The sequence below is a fragment of the Chenopodium album genome, chromosome 2 (assembly GCF_948465745.1).
Source record: "Chenopodium album chromosome 2, dcCheAlbu1.1, whole genome shotgun sequence".
Lineage (NCBI taxonomy): Eukaryota > Viridiplantae > Streptophyta > Magnoliopsida > Caryophyllales > Amaranthaceae > Chenopodium > Chenopodium album.
In genome coordinates this window covers 60,078,829-60,099,986 of record NC_137835.1, presented here as the reverse complement: position 1 = coordinate 60,099,986, position 21,158 = coordinate 60,078,829, and the positions used below count along the sequence as shown (strand labels likewise).

General features: G+C 33.3%; 2 protein-coding genes across 2 annotated transcripts; one reads left to right on the top strand and one right to left on the bottom strand.

The window, feature by feature from the left end:
• Positions 1–5,986: 5,986 nt before the first annotated feature.
• LOC145586180 (uncharacterized) lies at positions 5,987–19,539 on the top strand. Its single transcript, XM_081642944.1, has 4 exons — positions 5,987–6,970; positions 8,193–8,301; positions 10,293–10,428; positions 18,923–19,539. Exons 1-4 carry the CDS (start codon positions 6,030–6,032, stop codon positions 19,042–19,044), a joined length of 1,308 nt encoding a protein of 435 aa, XP_081499070.1. The 5' UTR covers positions 5,987–6,029; the 3' UTR covers positions 19,045–19,539.
• On the bottom strand, positions 12,713–14,813 carry LOC145597329 (uncharacterized). The gene is made up of 7 exons (XM_081653466.1): positions 14,209–14,813; positions 13,955–14,143; positions 13,679–13,841; positions 13,354–13,563; positions 13,147–13,249; positions 13,013–13,075; positions 12,713–12,912 (listed from the first exon to the last, which is right to left on the bottom strand). The coding sequence occupies exons 1-7, from the start codon at positions 14,811–14,813 to the stop codon at positions 12,713–12,715; spliced, it is 1,533 nt and encodes a 510-aa protein (XP_081509592.1).
• Positions 19,540–21,158: the final 1,619 nt, after the last annotated feature.

Sequence of the window (21,158 nt, the reverse complement as noted above, 5' to 3'; positions counted from 1 at the left end):
TACCATCGACCACGTTAAACACCAACACAAATTACACAAAACCCGCAAAATGCACAATTCAACGACTTACCTGGGAAGATAGGAATTCACCACTTCACTTGAACTAACAACAGCCGACGGTATGCTCTGAAGAAGCCCTTGAAGCGCAAACGACGGAGGACGAAAGAGGAGAAGAAACCAGAGAACTTAAGAGAGAGAAGCAACTAAGTAAGAAGAGAGAGAAATAATTAAATGACAGAGAGAGAGAATGAAACAAAAGGTGAATTACAATTTTTCAAATGCCCCGTTACAATTCAAAAAATAACGGAGTCAATAATAAAGTCAACACTTTAAATAAAAGAAAACATATTGTTTTTATTGAGTCAGCCAGCCGAATTTACTGATATGCCCTCCTATTTACAATCTTTGTAAATAGTCCCTATGCGCCTAGATGGACTCTCTTCAACCTTTTTCCAGGAATTATCTCCTCCATTTTTGTCTTCCTCATCTTCTCTCTCCTTAAAACTCCATTGTTGATGCCATTAGAGTTCAAATAATAAAGCTTATTGTGCCTCTTCATCCCTCTAATTTGCTATATGAAAAACTACGCATCCTACGACAATTTGGAGATATAAGATCTTCTCTTATTGTTATTGAAGACTTAAATTTTGTCTTTTTGAGATTGTTACCTTCAATTGCATGTCTGTTTATAAGCTTCAATTGCAATAGCTTGTTTGGTTATTTTTCATTTTTTTATCATTGTAAATTGTAGTCTATATTATATTAATGTTATTTTTGGGTTTTAATTTCCCCTTTTGAGATTCATAATCTTCATAGGTAATTGACCAAATTGATACTTCGTATAAATTAATACTTGTAATTGCAATGACTCATCATACCAACTTCTTATACAGCTTATGGATTCTTGAATTGAAATTCTACAAATTCCCAAACAAATGATTTGGAATTGAATTGCAAAATTTCAAATTCTTGATTTCAATTCCATAATTTGAAATGAAATACAAGTTTCCAAACACAACCTTAAGGTTTTTCTAAATTCACCAAATGTCATCGAGCTTTTAAAAAATTCACCAAATGCCATTAATGACTAACGGTCGTTAACTCCGTTAGTCATTAAGATTAAATCTTGACACGTGTCATAATATGATTGGTTCATTTAATTATTTATTTTAATTAATAAAAATGATATTTTTTTTCTTCATTATCGTGGCAAAAATTGCTCGGGTATAGTTTTGGGGGTCATTTGAACCTTTATGGAAACAAATTAATCTCGGAATTGACAAAAAAATAACGTAAATGCTCCATTTAGTGTGTTGAAAAATATTTCAATTAGCGTGTCGTTATATTTTAACCATCAAAATTGATCAGGTAAGGTTTTGAGGGTCATTTTGATTCTTTATGGATACAAATTAAGCTCAAAATTGACAAAAAAATAACATAAATGCTCCGTTTTGTGTGTTGAAAATATTTTGATTAGCGTATCGTTATTTTTCAACCATCAAAATTGATCGGGTAAGGTTTTGGGGGTCATTTTGATCCTTTATGGAAACAAATTAAGCTCAAAATTGACAAAAAAAAACATAAATGCTCCGTTTTGTGTGTTGAAAAATATTTTGATTAGCGTGTCATTATTTTTTAACCATCAAAATTGATCGGGTTAGGTTTTGGGGGTCATTTTGATCCTTTATGGTAACAAATTAAGCTCGAAATTGACTAAAAAAAAAACATATATGCCCCGTTTTGTATGTCGATATCGTAATTTTTTTTTTCAGAAAAAATGCAAAACGGGGTATTTATGTTTTTTTTACCAATTTTGAGTTTAATTTGTATCCATAAAGGATCAAAATGACCCCTAAAACCTTACCCGAACAATATTAATCACGAAAATCGAAAAAACGTATTATTTTTATTCATTAAAATAAATTATTATTGTGTATTAATTTTAAAAAGTAATAGCATTTGGTGAAATAATTTTCCAAAGTAATGGCATTTGGTGATATAAGAATTGCATTAACGGAAAATTAACGTCCATATGCTATTAGTGGCACGAGGTGTCATTGTATTATTTGTTAGCAACATTTGGTGAATTTTGAAAACTTTGATGGCATTTGGTGAATTTTTTAAGTACTCAATGGCATTTGGTGAAATAGCCGTTTAGTTTATTATTGATTTGTGTAGTTCGATCCTAAATTGTACTCCCTCCGTCCCCGATTTATAGTCACTTATGTCATTTTTGGGCATCCAAAATATTCGTCACATTTGCTTTTTTCAAGTACCATTAATGTTATTTTTTTACCAAAATTCTCTAACATTCATTTGTGCAAATTTAACTTTCTACTGTAAATTTTACTTTCCCATGTACTTTAATTACTTTCTCTCTCTACTTTTTTGCATACCCACCATGTACTTTAATTACTTTTTCTCTCTACTTTTTTGCATATCCAATGTAAATTTACTTTTTCAATGTACTTTCTTTAATTCTCCTTAGTTTTTGTGATTTTTCTTCAAAAGTGACTTATCAATCGGGGAAGGAGGGAGTATAAAATCATTGTATAGTTTTGATCTTGATTCAATATCTGATTTATTTTTTGAACATGTTAAGTTTTCATTGGTTACGTTTTAACCCTCAACTTGAATATTGTATGTTCAGTAGTTGCTTATAAGTTTAGTAGATTTTAATCTTGTAGATCGTCTCTTCCTAGACGAAAAATACCCCCTTTTTATAGTTGATCCTCATAATGTTATGCACCTATCATATTAGTTATCGTCGTATTGGACAGAAATTTGATTGTGGTAACAATTTACTAAAGTCAGAATTGAAATTTGCTAATTGCTCTTTTAGCACCAACTAATTGTAAAATAAAAATTAATGATTGTGAATGCATAACATTGTCACAGATAATATGTTAATGCAGCCAGGCTAGCCACTGAATCTATTGTTGTTGATGCAGCCGATGCCGATGCCGATGTTGAATCTTTTGTTGTCATTGTAAATGATGTTGTCTTTGTTATAGATCTGTTGCATATTCTTTGTTGGTTGCTTGAAGAGCTACAATTGTTATTGAGATGGGCTAAAGCTTTTTTTGTTTGATGTTATAGGACTTCGGTGAAGAGCCGGAAGGGCCAATGTCGTTCAGCAGCACATCATGTCTCACAAATGCTCACATATGAGATCCCTTATTGAACTTGACTGGTTTTACGCTTCCAACAATAGTAACAAATTGATACGTTCTGGCCTTATCAACTTCTGCTCAGCAGATTATGTTAAGTTAAAGTAGAAGACACGAACATAATTATAGATTGTATTTATCTAGTTTTTAGTGTATTATAAACACAAATAAAATAAATGTTGTAACTTTTGTGTATTTGTATGTGATTTTGCACTAATTTCGTTTAAATAAATGCAATTTTTTCTTTTTTATTATATATATTTTTAGGTTTGTTAGCTACGGTAATATTTATGGCAACAAAGTTTGGAGCCACAATACAGATTTGAGGTAATGAAGCTTATTAGTTACGGTAATATTTGTGGCAACAAAGTTTGTCACTATGGTAGAATTTGTTGCAAATAATGTGTTAGCCACGTTAGTATTCGTGGCAACAGAATATTTTTGCCACGTGAATACTCGTAGCATAAATTTCAAAATTTGCCACGACATTCATTTTCCCGTGGCAATTTTCTAGCCACAACCTTGTGGCAAAATTTAAAGATTCTTGTGGCAAAATTGCATAGCCACGGGAATTTTAAACTTGTGCCACAGTTTTACTTGTGGCACGAGGGTCAAATTGTTGTCGTAGAGCAACAACATTAAAAACCCTAGCATAAATAACACAATCAATCAGTTCAACAATTAAATTATACAATACAACATCTAATCACATATATATAAATTTTGATCATACAAATAAGAAATCATAAAATTTACACACAATAATATGAAATACAATTAATACAAACTATAATTTATAATAATCAAACAACTCCAAGCATTAAGGTTCGTGTGATATTACATTACATATAATAAATAACATAACCAAATTATTATCAAACAACTCCAAAATATTGAGATAGCGTAATCACCTTTCCAATGAATATTAAAGTAATGAGACACAGTTGATAATCACACCCAAATTATGCAGTGAGGGAATGATGAGAAAATTAATTAAGTCAATCATGTTACACGTCACTCGAAACTCACGACCAACTGATCACTTGTGAAATTTGTATCAAGACTGAATAATAAAAGGCTTGATGATAAAAGTTTGGGTGAAATCATAAATCATGATGATAATCAATATAGGTTGAGCTATTGCTTAATAAGAAAATCAAGGTTATTATTGTTCCAAAAGCAAGGTCCTATTTAAATAAAATAGGGTTTTACAACTTTCCAATTCTAAAATAAAAATATGAGATTAGGAAAGTTAATTAATAAATAAAAATATTTTTTTTTATAAAAGATAATATATAAAATCATAAAATATTCAGGTATTACAAGTCAACTCCCTTAATTGTACATATTTTGATATGTTCCTATAATTTTTCTCAATAATCTATGTAGAAGAACAATAATTCATCATGGACTATGATTGTATCTAATGTACTATATCAAATTTCAAATCAGGTAAATGTTCATTCATTTATGTTTTAATATTGAAAACAAATTAGCAATTAAATTTCCAACTTAATGAATGTTCATAAAGATGATTTGTTCTATTCAAACTCATAATTTATATTTTTGTTTCTTTATAGGGTTTCCCCTAAAGTGAAGATTTATTAAGTTATTTGTTTATTTTTTTTAACCTTCTTTTTTCATGCTTATTCTAAATATTTAAATCCTTAAATTTGATTGAATTTTAATTACAATTAATATTTATTGCCATTAAAACTTATATGGACTTACCAATTGCATGTATCGTTACCTCATCGCTATGGTGTTTTGGGTTTATTTTTCAAATGAGAATAAAACTGTGAGTTGCTCGTATCTTGTGTTATTAACTTATAAATTCAATCTCCTATATATTTTAAACTTTTGCTAATAATTTTACCATTGCTTTTAATAGTTGTTCACATTCACATATAATCTAATATGTATAAATGTACAAAAATCAAGCGCTCTTGAGAATTGATGGACTAATGACTAACCTTTGAACCTAAATTTGAAAACGGAGAATTTAAAAATGACAGTGACGCCTTTAAATGTTGTTTGCTACAAAAAGTAATAATGAATTATTTTGGTTTTGTGCAATTCAATAAATATTGTAATTATTGTATGAAAGGAGAAGGTGAGTATCACTCTTAAGTATGAAATTTTTCCATATATATAGCATGGCCATGTTAGTAGTAACATTTTTTTTTTATGTGTTATATAGTAAGTTATGGGTCGAAGAGAGAACATTAATGTATGAGTTTTAAAAAAAAAAGTAATCCAACAATGTCATTTATACATGTCAAATTATAAATAAACTTTATCTCATAAAAAAAAAAATAAATAAATAAATAAAAAAAATTAAAAAAAAAAAAGACATTTTTGTAACATAATGTGTTAAGTAATAGAAGGCAAAAGGAATTGTACATGCATTGTGTGCGCATTACGATAAAAAAGGAAGTAAATACGGAATATTTCAAAAGAATTATTGTAAAAAGAAAATGTAATGATTAAAAAATAAAAAAAATCACAGAGAGTTTTCTACTCTGTAATCAAAACATGAAAGGGGTGTTTTTTCCATCACGTTTAGCGCGAGGAGCTCTAGTATTCTGTAGGATTTTTGGCCAAACACTCCAATTCCTCCGATCTTGGACCATTTTCCAAATACCCAACTCCGACAACGAAAAGTCAAGTAACTTGTCTGTTTCTGAAGTCTAAAGTTAACTAAGATACAGCACTAGAATATCTTCCACTGAATTAATAATTCTAGAAAAATCCAACATCTTCCCAAAAATTACAATGTCACTCATTTTCAAAACCTCAGTTGCATTTAATACTCCTTAAAAAATCTTCTGCAACTTTTAGCATCAAAAAACAATAACAATGGTGGTTTCAACTATCTCTCATTTTCACCTCAAATTCCCACCAAAACATACCAAATTCTCCACTATTCACCCACCAAAAACCAGGTCCCAAATTCTCTGTTGCGTATCATACGACCCTCCTGCCTTTGACTCCTCTAATGCAGGAAAAACAGATAATAAGAAGAAGGAATTGAGAGTAGTATTTGCCGCGGGCGGTGCCGGGGGTCAAATATTCCCGGCAGTAGCAATAGCAGATGAGATCAAAATCATAAAGCCAGATGCTAAAATTCTGTTTATTGGTACTGATTCAGGAATGGAATGCACGGCCGTGCCGTCTTCCGGGTACGATTTCTCTGCTATACCAGCTACCCCATTACTCCGCCCTATATTGTCCTTCAAAAATTTGAGCATTCCTTTGAAATGGGTAAAGTCAATGATTGCAAGTTGGAATATAATGAAGGAATTTAAACCCCAAATTGTAGTTGGAACTGGTGGTTATGTCTCTTTCCCAATTTGCCTAATTGCTGCTATTAAAGGATTAAAAATGGTTATTCAAGAACAGAGTTCTGTTCCTGGGTTAGCCAATTGGTTTCTTTCTCTTGTTGCTGACTTAGTTTTTGTGGCTTATAATTCGTCTGTTGATCGGTTTCCAGCTGACAAGAAGAAGGTTGTTGTAAGTGGGAATCCTGTGAGGTTGTTGTTAAAGAAGAATGTGTCGACAGCCGTGGCACGGTCGTATTTTTTCCCTAGGTTGGCTAATGTTTCGGATTCGGAGGTGGTGGTGCTGCTTGTGCTTGGGGGCTCTTTTGGGGCTAATTCTATGAACATTGCTCTATTTAATATCTACTTTCAAATGTTGGAGCAGCGGCCGAATTTGCATATTATCTGGGAGACTGGTGTGGAGTCATTTGATGAGATGGAGAGTCTTGTTCGAAATCATCCTCGATTAGTTTTGGCACCGTGAGTTTTTGCTTATGTTCAATTTCACTTTTATGCTGTGCCATAGGTGTTTTGGGAGATATTATGTTCAAGATTGCATTCGATATCTTTTTTTCATTTACTTATTAGGAATGTGTATTTCACTTAATTGTTTCTAGCAAATGTTTTCAGTCCATAACTTATGGATGTTATGGTTAATCCATGGAAAATACTTTTCTGATTTTGTTATAATTTCTGCAGGAAGTCAAGTCTAACATACATTTGATGGTTTTGGCATATGATTAGTTTTTCTTATTGTAATTGAATCTCCTAATGGCTTCATTATTAGGCATGTGACTCTGCAAGTAGTTGCTAGTTTTGATTTCTTTAGTAACAGACCATGTGCCTTGTGGTCAATCCTATGTTTCAGCAAGTAATTAATTAATTATTAGGCATTTTCTATTGTTTTCCTTAAATTGTTGATATTCCTAGCATGTTAATTTACAAGAAGTCAATATAAATTAGTGGGCAAATTCATGATCCCTTGTAATGCAGCATTACCTTTTCACATGCAACTTCAAGGAGAATCTCTTGTCTAATGTCTAATGCAATAGGTTACATTTTCCAATTTTTGTTTTACAAATACAATGTAGAACTTTATATGATTAGATGCAAAAAGAACTGCGTTTATGCAATAAGTTCTTACTTTTAAGAAGAAAATATGATCAGATATTATTTCTAGTGATATCCATACTTAACCATGTAAAATTTTTGTTATCACTACATAAATAATAAAAAAAAAATGGCAAGGAACTTTCTTCTTTGTTATAAACCTTCTTCTTTATCTTCTTTGAGTTTGAGAACTTCTATGGTAAAGTTACATGACAAGCTAGTATGCCCACTGCATCAAATTTTGATTCCCTGGATAAAATGTTTTGTCAATACAATCATGCTATCTTCACTGTATATGATATGGCCTTGCTATGTAATGTTAAAGCATTTGATGAACATAGGCTGATCTGTATCTTTTTTCTGGTTTACAGACATGCGTCTGTTGTCAAATTTTTATCTAGCCTTTTTTGTTAGTGTATATCACAGAATATTATTCATAAAACTGTTTGTTTGTATTTTTTTTTATTATGTGTCAAGCTTTAATTTGCATCTTTTGAGTCCATGAGTCTGTCTAATAGCACAACCACTCCCCATCCTTTTCAGAATTTCAGTACATGATCTGAACATGATTTTTATTATTTATCTTTATAAGGTTTTTGCGTTCTATGGACATGGCATATACAGCAGCAAATCTTGTTGTTTCTAGGGCTGGAGCGCTTACTTGTACTGAACTACTGGTTACAGGGAAACCTGCCATCCTGGTAACAATCTTAGTTTCCTTTATGGTTTTTTCTATCCTTTAAATTGTTATGATCATGTCAGGTGGCTTGTATTTGGTTTTGATCATTTTTTACAAGATATTCGATTATATTTTGTTGTTATGACATCTGATATGACAAATCTAGATTAATACTGCAACCTATCTCTAGATAGAAATACTCCTTCTGTTTCTTTAATATTCCATTTTTACTTTTTCACCGTCACATGTACTTTGACCATATTTTTCTACTAGTGTATAATAGTGAATGTTATCATGTAAAATATGATTGGATAAGACTAAATGTGTGTATTCAAATCATCAACTCTTTTTTTTCTTACTAAAACAAAATTTGAGATTTTAATGACTAAGGTTGTGCACTGGCAAATGTAAAGGTAGTACATTTAAGAAGTTAAAATGTTGGGAGTAATAGCAAAACTCCACACCTCATAATAATTAGCAACATATCTGTGGATATTAGGGCGTGTGTGTGTGTGTGTGTGGCAGTGTGGGTGGGTGGGGGGGGGGGGGGGGGGTGATGGGACATGACATGGATGAAGAATGGTCATGGAGAGCAGAATGAGGTTCATAATCTAGTCTTTGAATGTTTTAGTAGGGAAAAGAGAAGAAAAGTATAAGATGTGTGTTTAGTGTTGGATTGCAGTACTAGAATTGTCTGAAATGTTGACTTATTGATGGAATGGAATGAAAGCATAGGATGGCACGGGATTCATTGATTGAAGGTTTTTTTTTTCTTTAGATTTTTCCTATCTTCTTTGTATTAATGTAGTTATAAGGCTTACATAGGCTACCCATGGCACACAAGGAAAACACTATGTTTGGGCGTAGGTGAGTTCAAAGCTCTGAATAGGCTTGGTTCATGTAGGTAAGTAATTTAGGCCTTCTGCATTGCAGATTGTATTACAGTTGTATGCGTGAATGCGGATGCATATATGATTCACTAAAACTTATATGACGTCATGGGGCAGCTGCTGGCTGTGGCTTGAGGCTCAATTACAACAGTATTAAACTAACCTTTAGTAGCCCGCTCTTACATGATCATCAACCAGAACTTGTCAGTTCTTTATGATGGAGAGATTGATGTTTCCTTATGGTTCTTATGGTGGACCTGCACTTGGTGTAATTAACCTTGAAAAGAAACCACCATGACACAATGTTAAAGTTGATTGAACAATGTACCCGAATTGGACATCCCAGAAAATAAAAGTGATGAGTGCCTTGATATGTGAAGCTGAGCAATTGGGAAATGAGCTGAGATCACCATGGGGTTTATCTCCTTAAAAGCAGAAATATTCAGCACCTGGGATAAATTAGAAAGTTTGACCATCTCCCAAACATCATATGTTTTAGTAAACGTCCTTTAACTTTCTTTGTGTAGTTCATGCTGTACTGATGAACTATAAACATGCCTAAAAATTAAGCAAAGCAATAGACATATTATAAATCATAATTGGGATCAACTTCTTTGCTTATTGGCTGCTGACTTGCACAAAAATAATACAGTAGAAAACTGTCTCAAGCCAATGTTTACAAAAGAGACTAATCAGATTGATCACCTGTCATTTTAAGCCATGTATTATAAAAATTTGGAAAGAAATGTATCATTTTTAGATCCAATCTACCACTCCAATTGGTTAAATAGCTAAAACTATACTTTCTTTTATTTTATAATGTAGATATCCTGTTTTCCTGCAGGTAGAACTTTTCTAGGTACTGTAGTATCTTTTGCTGTTTACAAAATATATAAATACATGTCCTTTAAAATATTGCATCCTTATGCTGGTGAAATTGTGTAAAATTATAAATATTCTTCGGTGCATTCTTTTACTTATGTGAACATGAATGTCATTCATTGCCAGTTTGCCATTTGCATTTGAGTGTCTTTTGTTTTAATTGTAGTGCTTTGGCTACCATTTATGTCATCAATCTCTGTATAAGTCTATTGTAAAGTTACTTTTATCAAACGATTTGCAGATTCCTTCTCCAAATGATGCAGAAGGACATCAATTCCAAAATGCATCTTTGATGGCAGATTTAGCTGGTTCAAGAATTTTAACTGAAGATGAACTTGATTCAACAACTCTACGAAATGCGATCAAGGATATTATAGGTATATCAAATTTCCTTTAAGCTTCTTAATTATTCAAGAAACAGTAAGATATGCACTTCGTTATGATCACTGCATCCTAGAAAGATTTAAAATTCTGTTTGGTGTTTAGGACATTATCGGTATACCATTTATTCAGGAGAAAAAACGTTGTTTGTTCTGCAATTAATCACTTATTATAGGTATCCCATTTTTTGTTGTGCACTCATGTTTTTTCTCCTGTTTTGACCAATATAGATGATTTATTTCAAAGAGTGAAGTAGTTAAGTTTGTAACTTTAGAAAATTAATCAGTTACCTAAATAGGGAAAATTCTTCCACCTCTCTTGTTGTATTTCCTTTCCTTTGTGCTTCCTCAAACATTGATAACTTTATTGATGGGCAATCCAAGCATGTCGTTAATTGCTCAAACCTCATTAACAAAATTTATATACTCAACTACACCAAGACATAGTATAGGGTAAGTCGAGGTCGATCCACGAGGAAGGTTAAGTGCTATAGTCTTTCTTAAGCTATTCCGAAGAGAATGAAAATGGTTTGGTGTAGACTAAGTTTTAACAGCTAATCAAGTATGAAAAATTAATATCATAAGCACTAGGGATTTAGGATCCACATACACTCACAATAGAATTGCTAATTGGATGGGAGATTGATCAATCAAACATTGCAAGGAAAAATAGCAATTGCAATCAAGAGAACTCGATAACCTATTTCCTAGGCGCCAAACTAGGGGTCTCTATGAATGACTAACTAGGAATATCACAAATCAAGTTCAATCGATAAATGTAATCTCCAAATCCATGTGTCGTATCATTGGAGAGTTACAATGCAATTCAGCTTGAGAATCAAGGTTAGCTACTCCTTGACAAATCAAACACATGCACAACTTCCATCAACTAATTTAATCACAATATCATATCAATCAAAATCCACCAATTAGATATGATATACCATTTATGCATGTTTCACCACATCCCCAGCAAAGAATCTACTCACTACACATGGTGAAAATAAAGAACAAAACTAAACAAATCATCAAATCATCATCATCATTACAATCAAACTATCAACAATCAAATCAATTAATAAACTAGAAAATTCAACAAATCATCAAAATCAAATGCAAAAGATTGGATTAAAAAGAAGAAGATTCTTACAAAGTTTGATCAAAATCAAAGAAAATGTGCTTGCATTCAAAGAAGAAGGAAATAAAATGTAGCAATCATCCAATTCTCAAGTTTCTATCTCTACAATCTAAGAACTAGAATTTCCAAACATAAACTTCTCTATCTAAAAATCTACTCTCCAAAACTCACTTTCTCTAAACTAGAAGGAAAATCTATATATAGTAAAACTAACTAAGGAGAAATTAGTTGGACGTCCAAATAAAACCCGTACAGGCGCGCCCACACTCCGGAATGCGCGGCCACGAAAAGAAGGGTACGAAACAGGAAGCAAGTGCCGCCCCGGAGCAGGGAACTTCCTCCATGCGATTATCGATGCAATTCGTGCGCTCCACTTGATCGCCATTGGGTATGGCAGTCCCAAAACATGATGATGATGGGTTCAACACCACTTCTTCATGCAAGCGCAGCATGAGAGCACATGCTCGAAGTCTTGGAACTAGCATATCTTGCCTTGTGAGCCACAATGGGGCATCATCCATCCATCTTGAGCATCTTAAAACCCGAGGAAAAGTCATGGAGAGCCTTGGACATTGAGAACATAGAAAAATAAACAAATAAAAGAGAAAAAGCAATAAACCTGTTGCTAGGAGTTTAAAGAAGGGTTGGGAAGGAAACACCGGAGCTCATGCCTAAGCAACCAATCAAACACCTCATCATCATCATTTTTCGCATTGAAGTTCACTTGCTTTAGTTGAGTGATGTCAAGGTAGAGCTCTTCTGCATCCCTTACCGGAGTACATGAAGCTAGGTAACGATCATACCCAATCGGATCGTAGGATCGCACGATCCTACCAATTTTCAATTTTAAGATATAGTACATGTATAAAATTGGTATAGGATCATATTTTAGGTAAAAACAACACTAATAATGCAAATATTTGGTGATTTACTCATTAAAAAGGCGATACTTCATTAAAAAGCTAATTATAGTGAATATTCGACATTTTTCTCAATAAATTTGTACACAAAAATCTTAAGAACAAGACAATAGTTATGAGTTCAATGACAAAATAATACACATAATGACATAAAATTGTTTTAATTACAATTTTTACAAAGCACTTAGATAGTTAGATCTTAGTTTTAATTAGATTATATTCATCAATCATCATATCCAAAACTCAAATTGCCATAATCAACATCATCACTTCTAACATTAGTTCCTCCTATACTAGTTGGCTCATTTTCAAAGTTGTTGCCATCACCAAAATCATCATCATCATTAAATTCATTTGAGCCCATATAAGTTGCTGCAATCTCATCATCATTGTCGCTCAAATTTGTTACTTCAACGATTTCATCTACACAATGTGTGGCAAAAAAAATTAAAAAGGTGAAAGAGGAGAAGATAAGATTTTATAAATACTGAAAATTGAATGAAAAGGAAAATAAAAAGCTCACCATCATGGTTTTCATGGATTTCATCTCCATTTCTTGTAACTTCTCTAGCAAATCTCCTTGCTGCTGTATCAAGATTAGTGAACCATGCATCATTTGTTGGAATAACAGGTTCTTTGGTTGTGTGATTGACTTGCTTGCTCGTTTCTCATGCCTTCGCTTCAATTTCAAATTATACATCACAAAAACTAAATCATTCATTTTTTGTTGATGTAATCGATTTCTTTTCTTTGTATGAACCTGTTAAAATTACAAAAAAAAAAAAAAAAAAAAAAAATTATAAGACATCAAATTACCCAAAATTGTATAATATAAAGTACAAAATAAATTAGATAATATTTTACCATTTCAAATGCACTCCAATTTCGTTCACAACCCGAGGAACTACAATTGAGGCTTAATATTCTTATGGCAAAGTTTTTAAGCTCTGGACACTCATCCCCATATGAATCCCACCAGTCAGCTTTATGAATTAAGACACATTTAGAATAGTATGTTAGTATTCGATTTGATGTAATAAAAATAAGATGTAATTTTATACCCAAAATCCAAACCTGGAGCTTTTTTTGTTCTTGTCATGACAGCAGTAGGCAACCCAAAAAGCCCTCTGGCATTTTTAAAGGCATCCATTTGTAAATCAATCATCATTCTTTCGTCCGGATCAGAAACCATTCTTTGTAGACAATTATATAAGCCTATTTTAATGTCAGCATTGGCTTGAAAATCAGGCTTATACTGAAATTGTGGATTTAAAAAATAAGCTGCTGCATGGAGGGGCCTATGAAGTTGATCTTCCCAACGCTCATCAATGATATCCAAGATTGGTTTATAGCTACATTATAAGAAAAAGTTTATACGCAAGTATACATTTAAAATTATTATGTACTAACAAGTAACAAGTAACAACATAAAACAAAATAAATTATAAGAAACTTAACAGCTTACTTTCTTTCAACATTGTTAAAATTTTCCTTGATTTGGTTTTTAGCTTGGGCCATAGCTTCATAGATAAATCCCGTAGCTGGGTTCTCATCGGAATCCACCATTCGTAGAACTTTTACAAGTGGCAATGCTGCTTTCAAACACATTATAACACTCTGAACTTTTTTCCCTTCAACAGATTTAGAAAACTTACTTGATATCCATTTTTATTAGATGAAAACAAAGCAAGTAATGATCCTTTATGCTCATTTAAGCACCTCAATGTCAGGTAAGATGAAGCAAATCGCGTGACACCAGGTCTAATAAGCTCTCTATCTTTGGTAAACTCTTTCATCCAAGTGAGGAGTATGGTTCTAGAATATATGTAAGTTATCTTCCTAGCCTTAGCAATGGTAACGTTATGGACCTTAATCTTCTTATCAAAATCCTCCAACATTAGATCAATACAATGAGCAGCACATGGCGTCCAAAATAATTTAGTCCTTTTCTCCATCAATTTTTCTCCAGCGGCTTTGTAGTTTGCAGCATTATCTGTGACAACTTGCACAACATTCTCTTCACCAACCTTTTCTACAACCGCATCCAACATTTCAAGAACTTTGTGAGAGATCTCAGATGTATCAATTGAAGATAAGAACACATACCCCTTAGGGCTATTCACTAAGAAATTACAAATGGAGCGTCTTTTTCTATCACTCCATCCATCTGACATAATGGTGCAACCTGTTTTTTTCCATTCTTCTTTGAATTCCTCAAGCATGGTCACTACATTTTTCACTTCTCTACTCAAAAATCTCACCCTTATTTCATGATAGGTTGGTGGTTTAAGTCCAATCCCATACTTTGCAATTTTTTCAACCATGATAGGAAATTCAGGATTGTTAGCGGCATTGAATGAAAATGCACTTGTGTAAAAAAAACGAGCTATTTGTTGACAAACTTCTTCTCTTTCTTCCTTTTTATATTTTTGATTAAGTGTTGTTTGCACTCTAGTTTTGCTTCTACTCACAAAAGCATCCATTCCCCCCCCCCCCCCTCATGTTCAAATTAATACTTTATTGATATTCATAAGTATCATCATCCTCACCTATATCATTAAATTTTTTCTTTTTTCTACTAGATTGTTCTGCATTAGCTTGTAATAGGTCTCTAAATTTATGTTTCACATCATCCGGAACTTGCAAACATCTCTCAACATTACAACCAGTCCCAGCAAGGTGATGTTTAAGCCTATAAACATCACCAGCACGCACAACACCACAATATTTACATCTTACTTTCTTAGTTTCACTATCTACCTCAGTACCATGTTCCCAGCATGGGTAAGTTCTACTACCAGCGGAATTTTTCCTTTTCTTTTTAACAGAGCTTGCAGAGGCCGACATAATTCGAAGTTCAAACGATCAATTTTAATAGAGGTGCATAATTAATACCGACCTACGTATATAGAAAGGGAATTTCAATTTGAGGAAATAAATTCAGCACTTCAACCTTCAAATATCAATTTAAACTTAATAATAAATCTAGATTGTCAACATAATTTACTAGTTCTAACATAAATTCTAAAAACTAAAGTTAAATTAACAAAACAAAATCTAAAGTCTAAACAAAATCCCTAAATTGAATAGCAGTAGAAAATCGAACAAAGAACATGCAAATTTACCAAAAAAAATCCCTAAATTACCAAGCAAATAAAGAAAAAAATGAAATATTCATAATTTAAAAACATACCAGATTTGCCGCCAGATTATTTGCAAGCTTGTAGCAAAAATATGGAGTATATGTATGTGCTTGAATAAGATAATGGTGAAAATGGGGATTTGAAGTTGAATGTCGGTGAAAATGGATGGGAAAAAGTCAAAAAGGGTTTTTATACATCATTTTTTGTCCAACTATAAATAAGATAATGATATCTTGGGGCTAGAATATTAATGGGCCAGCCCATAATTTGTTTGGCTGACTAAACATACAAATTTATGCTTTAGAGTAGGATCGTTGGAATCGACATAGAATCGTGATCCAATCGATCCTATACGATCCCAACGATCCTATGCCCGATTCTTTGCAAAACCGATCTTACCCACGATCCAAGTCGCTTGATGAGATATGGATCGTACCGGATCGCGATTTTGACAACATTGATCATACCTAAGCTTAGAAGCCAACTTAGTGATCATGCTTCCACACCCTGGTCCTCCTTCCACCTACCATGGACTCACAACTCCTCATAAAAATGTGCCCCATATTCAACCTCCTTCGCCACTCCTTTCTAGTGGCTAACCAAACCACAACCAACTCTAGCTTCGACATCTTTCCCAAATCTTGTTTTGGGAAAACCGAGTATCCCATAATCCGATGTAGAACCCGAAGACAAGGTTCATAAATGTTACTAGCCAAGGAGTATCGGGTGGAAAATCTATCCTTGCTCGAGATAACATTCCGCCAAGCATATTCTGCAAACCCATTGAATGCTGGGAAAAGGAGGTCGACGGCCGGGTTGAAGTCTAGAGTCGCATTAAATTCTGCAAGGGATGGAGTGTGGGGCTCGTCAAAGAGTTGGAAATAAATTTCAAATTTGGCATCACCCACCGGAGTAGTAGTGAAAGATGCAAAGAACTCTCTTGTAGGCTCAAGATATGTCCGATAGGAAGTGTTCACAAAGACACGAATCCGGAGGTTTTCAAATAACATCCATAAATACTCATTGATACCCAATTTGATCATATCTTGTTTGTGATAGTGGCGAGAGGGTCTTAAGGTTCTTTTCTTGAGATCATTGTAGATTGGTTTATGGAGTGGGTTTTTGAATTTAGAGTGGGCAAAGGTAGAGGCTCATCGGACTCTCGTGTTTGGGGTGTAGGTTCCTCGATTCTCACTTTGGTTTCCTTTCCTTTCTTCCTCTTTGAGGACAAAGATTTCAAGATTTTTGACATGATGATTCCACAAAGATGAAAACCAATGAACCAATATCACAACCACAAACACTAGCAACACCACCAATATTTCAACAAAACTACCACAACCAACACCACAATGCTACTACCACAACTAAGAGGCAATTTCCAACTTCACCAAATAGCCACCAAAATTGCACAACAAAGATAAACAATCAACAACAACAAATGTTAAGCAAAAAGAATTAGCCAACAACAATCATATGCATCAACATTATCATATTAATTATCAAAGTAACCAAAAACAATAATACTACTATTAACAATCATGAAATAATCAAAGTCTCAATAAAAAATGATGAAACAATCTAAAAATAGGAGTAGAGAAGTTGATTATACCATACAAGGAGCAAGATCTCTTCTATATTTATGATTCAATGCATCCAATGAATATCACCTAGAACCTCTGCATCTTAGTTATGGCCTGCATTAACAATGCAAATTTTTGAACAAGACACAAATTATCTTGACAAACATGAAGTACAAAAACTAGCCAATTTTTCTCTTTATCCGATGGAGATAGACTCTATATGGGCCACCATCTTGTGCAACTGTGAAGAAGATCAATTTGTTATAAGTTGGTTTAGAAAATGTGGCGGTGTGTTTTTTGGTTGCATAAATCCCAGCATCAGTACAACCATTTATTGGTTCATTAAACTTTCTATGTTTTTTATCTATTGTGAAGGCCTCCTCCACCCGTAAAACCAAGTTAGAATGCTGTTGTCCGGCCGTTGGATGATTTTGATGGATGTGAATAATTTTTAAACATCAAGGTGGTTTGTAATGAAACTATGCTGTTTAACTGCATGAGATAAGTAATTACCAGGATAGAGGGAATTTTCAAGTTAAGATATGGGCACTAGATTGTAAGACCAATATCAAAGTATCAGACATGTTACTAAGAGTCTAAGACTACTAGTTTTTGTAACTTCCTCACTTGACCATCTGAAATATAAATCTCATGAATTTAGTTACAAACTGACAATGTACCCAGTGAGTAGTTAACCTCAAATACCAAATTTTCTGTAGTGAAATTAAAGTTATACTGCCGCCTTTTCAGCATTTCAGCAGAATGGTCATAGGGAGAAAAGAAGAGGAAGATAGAAATAGGTATACAGCAGGGTTTGATTGTTTCTGTATGGATTTTAATGTGCTGCTTGGAGCAAGATTTACATAATGGGGATGCAATTTAGAAACAGACAGTTATCATGGTGTCTACGAGAAAATAACCTGTTAAATGTTTAAAAGAAAAAAAGAAGGTTAACATTCTAATCGAAATCATCAAACGCATAGTACAGCAGAAATATATCAGTGCTAATCATGATGCTTAACGTCAAACTAAAAACTGAAACAAAGAACCCTATGTATTTTAAGATGCTAGATTATTTTCAAACGACAGTCATTTATTTACAAAATATGGAAGCTATACAAATTAAATAAGTGCCCAAATTTTGATTTATACAGCAGAGTTTGTTAACAAAGACCTTGTAGTATTTTTAAAAACTCTATTGGTTCCTTCCTTGAGTTTTTACTTAGTTATTTTAAATACTACTGGCAATGTAATTCATAAATTACATGACAGTTTGGTATCATATGTCAGTAGTCTTTGAATAATAACTCTCAAGATGTTCTGCATTTCTTCCACAGCCAAGAGCAAGCCTAAGCTTGTTGTCTCAGACTTTGCTTCAAATATGTGAATACTACACAATCTGTTGGATTACGTGGGTTCAAAAGAAAGTTTATATGATCAATTACATGGAATTATAGTCATAGTTTCTTTTCCTTTCTCAATTATAATTTAATTTGTTAGTGCCCTTTAGTAATTCTCTTGCCTTTTGTATTAGCTTTTTATGAGTTCTTTTATTTATTTTATTGGTTGTGGGAATCATTTTTGTCCTATGATTCTAAATTACGAATTTAGGTAATATTAATACAAGTCCTCGTCATTATTGTCATGTTTCCTGACTTCTGCTTGTCGGTTGTAATGAAGGTTTTGTAATCTGGAATTTCATTGCAGATAATGATCTTCTTATGGCAGCAATGTCTGATAGAGCTTTACAAGCAGCAAAGCCAAATGCTGGTGCTGAGATTGCTGAGCGTGTGGTTGCTCTGGTCGAATTAGCATCTGTGAATGCCTGATAGCTGAAGAATGGGAAAGCTGTTCTTGAGTTGTAACATGATCCGTATGCTCTCGAGTCATGCACGAGTATCAGTGCTGTTGGCAATTTTTACCAGTGAAGTTGCCAATTGGTTGGACATGGAGCGGCGCATTTTTATGTTCCTGTGGTTTACTCTTCTGCAGGATACATACTTCGGACCACTGATATTTCACCTTCTGCTTGAAATGGCGTCCCTGCATTAGTAGTACAGTGAAAAGAGGATTGTGCATAACATATATTACCTCTATACTCCTATGACTATATTAGTCAGTTGAAATAAATGTCAGGCCATTTGTAAAATAGCTGATCCCATTTGATCCTCACTGTTGCAAGTAACTCAGCTAGAGTTTTTCTTGCTTGAAATTTCATTTCGTTTTTTTAAGTATTTAAAGTGAGGGATGTGTAGAAGAGCCTAAAGTAAATTCATCAGCAAGAACAAAAGTAAATTAGAAAGGGAGGCGCAATTATTTGGTGTTCTCAGCCCTAGGAAGATTTCTCATTCTTTATATATCACCAATTTACATTACTGTCCAAAAAGACAACAAAGCAGTTAATCACCGAGAACAAACTATGCACATTACAAGTTCATCGTGAAGGCTAACTATTACTTCCTCTAATTTATTACTTGACCTATTTCATTTAGCAATTTAGGCACACAAATTTAAGAGAGAGAGAATGTAAAAGTAAGGAGGGTAATGCATGTGGGTAGTTGCTTTAATGAATCCCTTCTCCTTAAGTATCTTGTTGCTTATAAAAGGAGAGAGCTGCATTCACTACTTGTAATAGAAATTTCTCCACACCTTTTCGCTTTATCATTAATCTACTTGCTATTATACATCTGACTATTTGCAGTAACAAACCAACAATGGAGAAGATCTTGATGGAAAGGATGAGTGGATGACATAACCATGAAAGACTCAAGTTTCACATGATATGCTGATTGCAGCATGAAATCACAATTGATGATGATCTTGTACATACTTTAGTTTGGAAGAAATTCTGCAATCAGAGGCAGAGACTGTGCTTCGAGACTCAAACTCTGATGAAGAAGAAGAGGTATGGATTTGTAGCGATCTTGAAATGGATAGTGATATAGATAGAAAGTGATGCATCTTTGCATGAAAATTCAGAGATTACACACCTAACTGAAAACTAAACAAGTAATAAATCAAAAACCTAGGGAACAGACTAACAAACAAAGGGAGTATTTATCATAGAGGTTGTTAGCATTGTCTAAGGAATGGAAACTACCAAGAGGGGCATTAAAAACTTGCATGCTGGTCAACAATTCAAAGTATGTGGAAAAACGTTGAGAAATAGGAGCTTAACATTTGATGTCAATCATAACAAAACTGTTTGAAGTCAGTCCAAGGACTTTGACACAGAGATTTTAGTCTAATTAAGCCAAATACAGAGAACCACTACAAGGACCTTTGTCATAGCTTTAGAAGTTAGCCCCTGAACTGTATACAAGCTTAATAAAAAGGGCATCACCGGAGAACATACAAATTCGATTCGTCTCAACTTACGTATAAAGAGTTAAAATATTTATCGGCAAGAGTAAAAGCAAAAATTTTGCAACTAAACCAAAATAGAGGAACCGCACACTATAGGCGTCGATTGAAGTGCGTCTTGCTTAGCATATGTGAATATCTTTGGCAATCACAGGAAGTTAGATTAGACATTATAAGGAGCCACCAACAAATTTTAAAGGTGAACTTGCAAACCGTTTATGGATCATTTAGGGCAACCACAAAAAGAGACAAACCGAAAGCAACAATAATTTGATCCATGAAAGTTACACCCAATTTCATAATTCATGATATTACTAACTTCATAGTGGTCATGAACCAAAATTGGATATTCGGGGTTGATGGTACGAAATTGAGCATGTAAATCCATTATGCCCATATTACTCTAATCGATTCTTATAGCGACATGCATTAATTGCAACCAAAATAATATTAATATTCAATTTACTCTAAAGTAACCTAAGTTGGTTAAATATTTAATGCACGTATACACTAATTATTGTGATCATTTTGATAAAGCAAAAATTACTAGGAACCTAAACGGGTCGTCCAAATTAATTAG

What these genes read in the sequence shown, in the direction of transcription:
- LOC145586180 (XM_081642944.1), top strand. Translation starts at nt 6,030, where the DNA reads ATGGTGGTTTCAACTATCTCTCATTTTCACCTCAAATTCCCACCAAAA. An exon ending in CCTCGATTAGTTTTGGCACC is followed by an intron (nt 6,971 to 8,192) that starts GTGAGTTTTTGC and finishes TATCTTTATAAG; the next exon opens with GTTTTTGCGTTCTATGGACA. An exon ending in TGCGATCAAGGATATTATAG is followed by an intron (nt 10,429 to 18,922) that starts GTATATCAAATT and finishes ATTTCATTGCAG; the next exon opens with ATAATGATCTTCTTATGGCA.
- LOC145597329 (XM_081653466.1), bottom strand. Translation starts at nt 14,813, where the DNA reads ATGGTTGAAAAAATTGCAAAGTATGGGATTGGACTTAAACCACCAACC. An exon ending in TTTAACAATGTTGAAAGAAA is followed by an intron (nt 13,842 to 13,954) that starts GTAAGCTGTTAA and finishes CTTATAATGTAG; the next exon opens with CTATAAACCAATCTTGGATA. An exon ending in ATTGGAGTGCATTTGAAATG is followed by an intron (nt 13,250 to 13,353) that starts GTAAAATATTAT and finishes TAATTTTAACAG; the next exon opens with GTTCATACAAAGAAAAGAAA.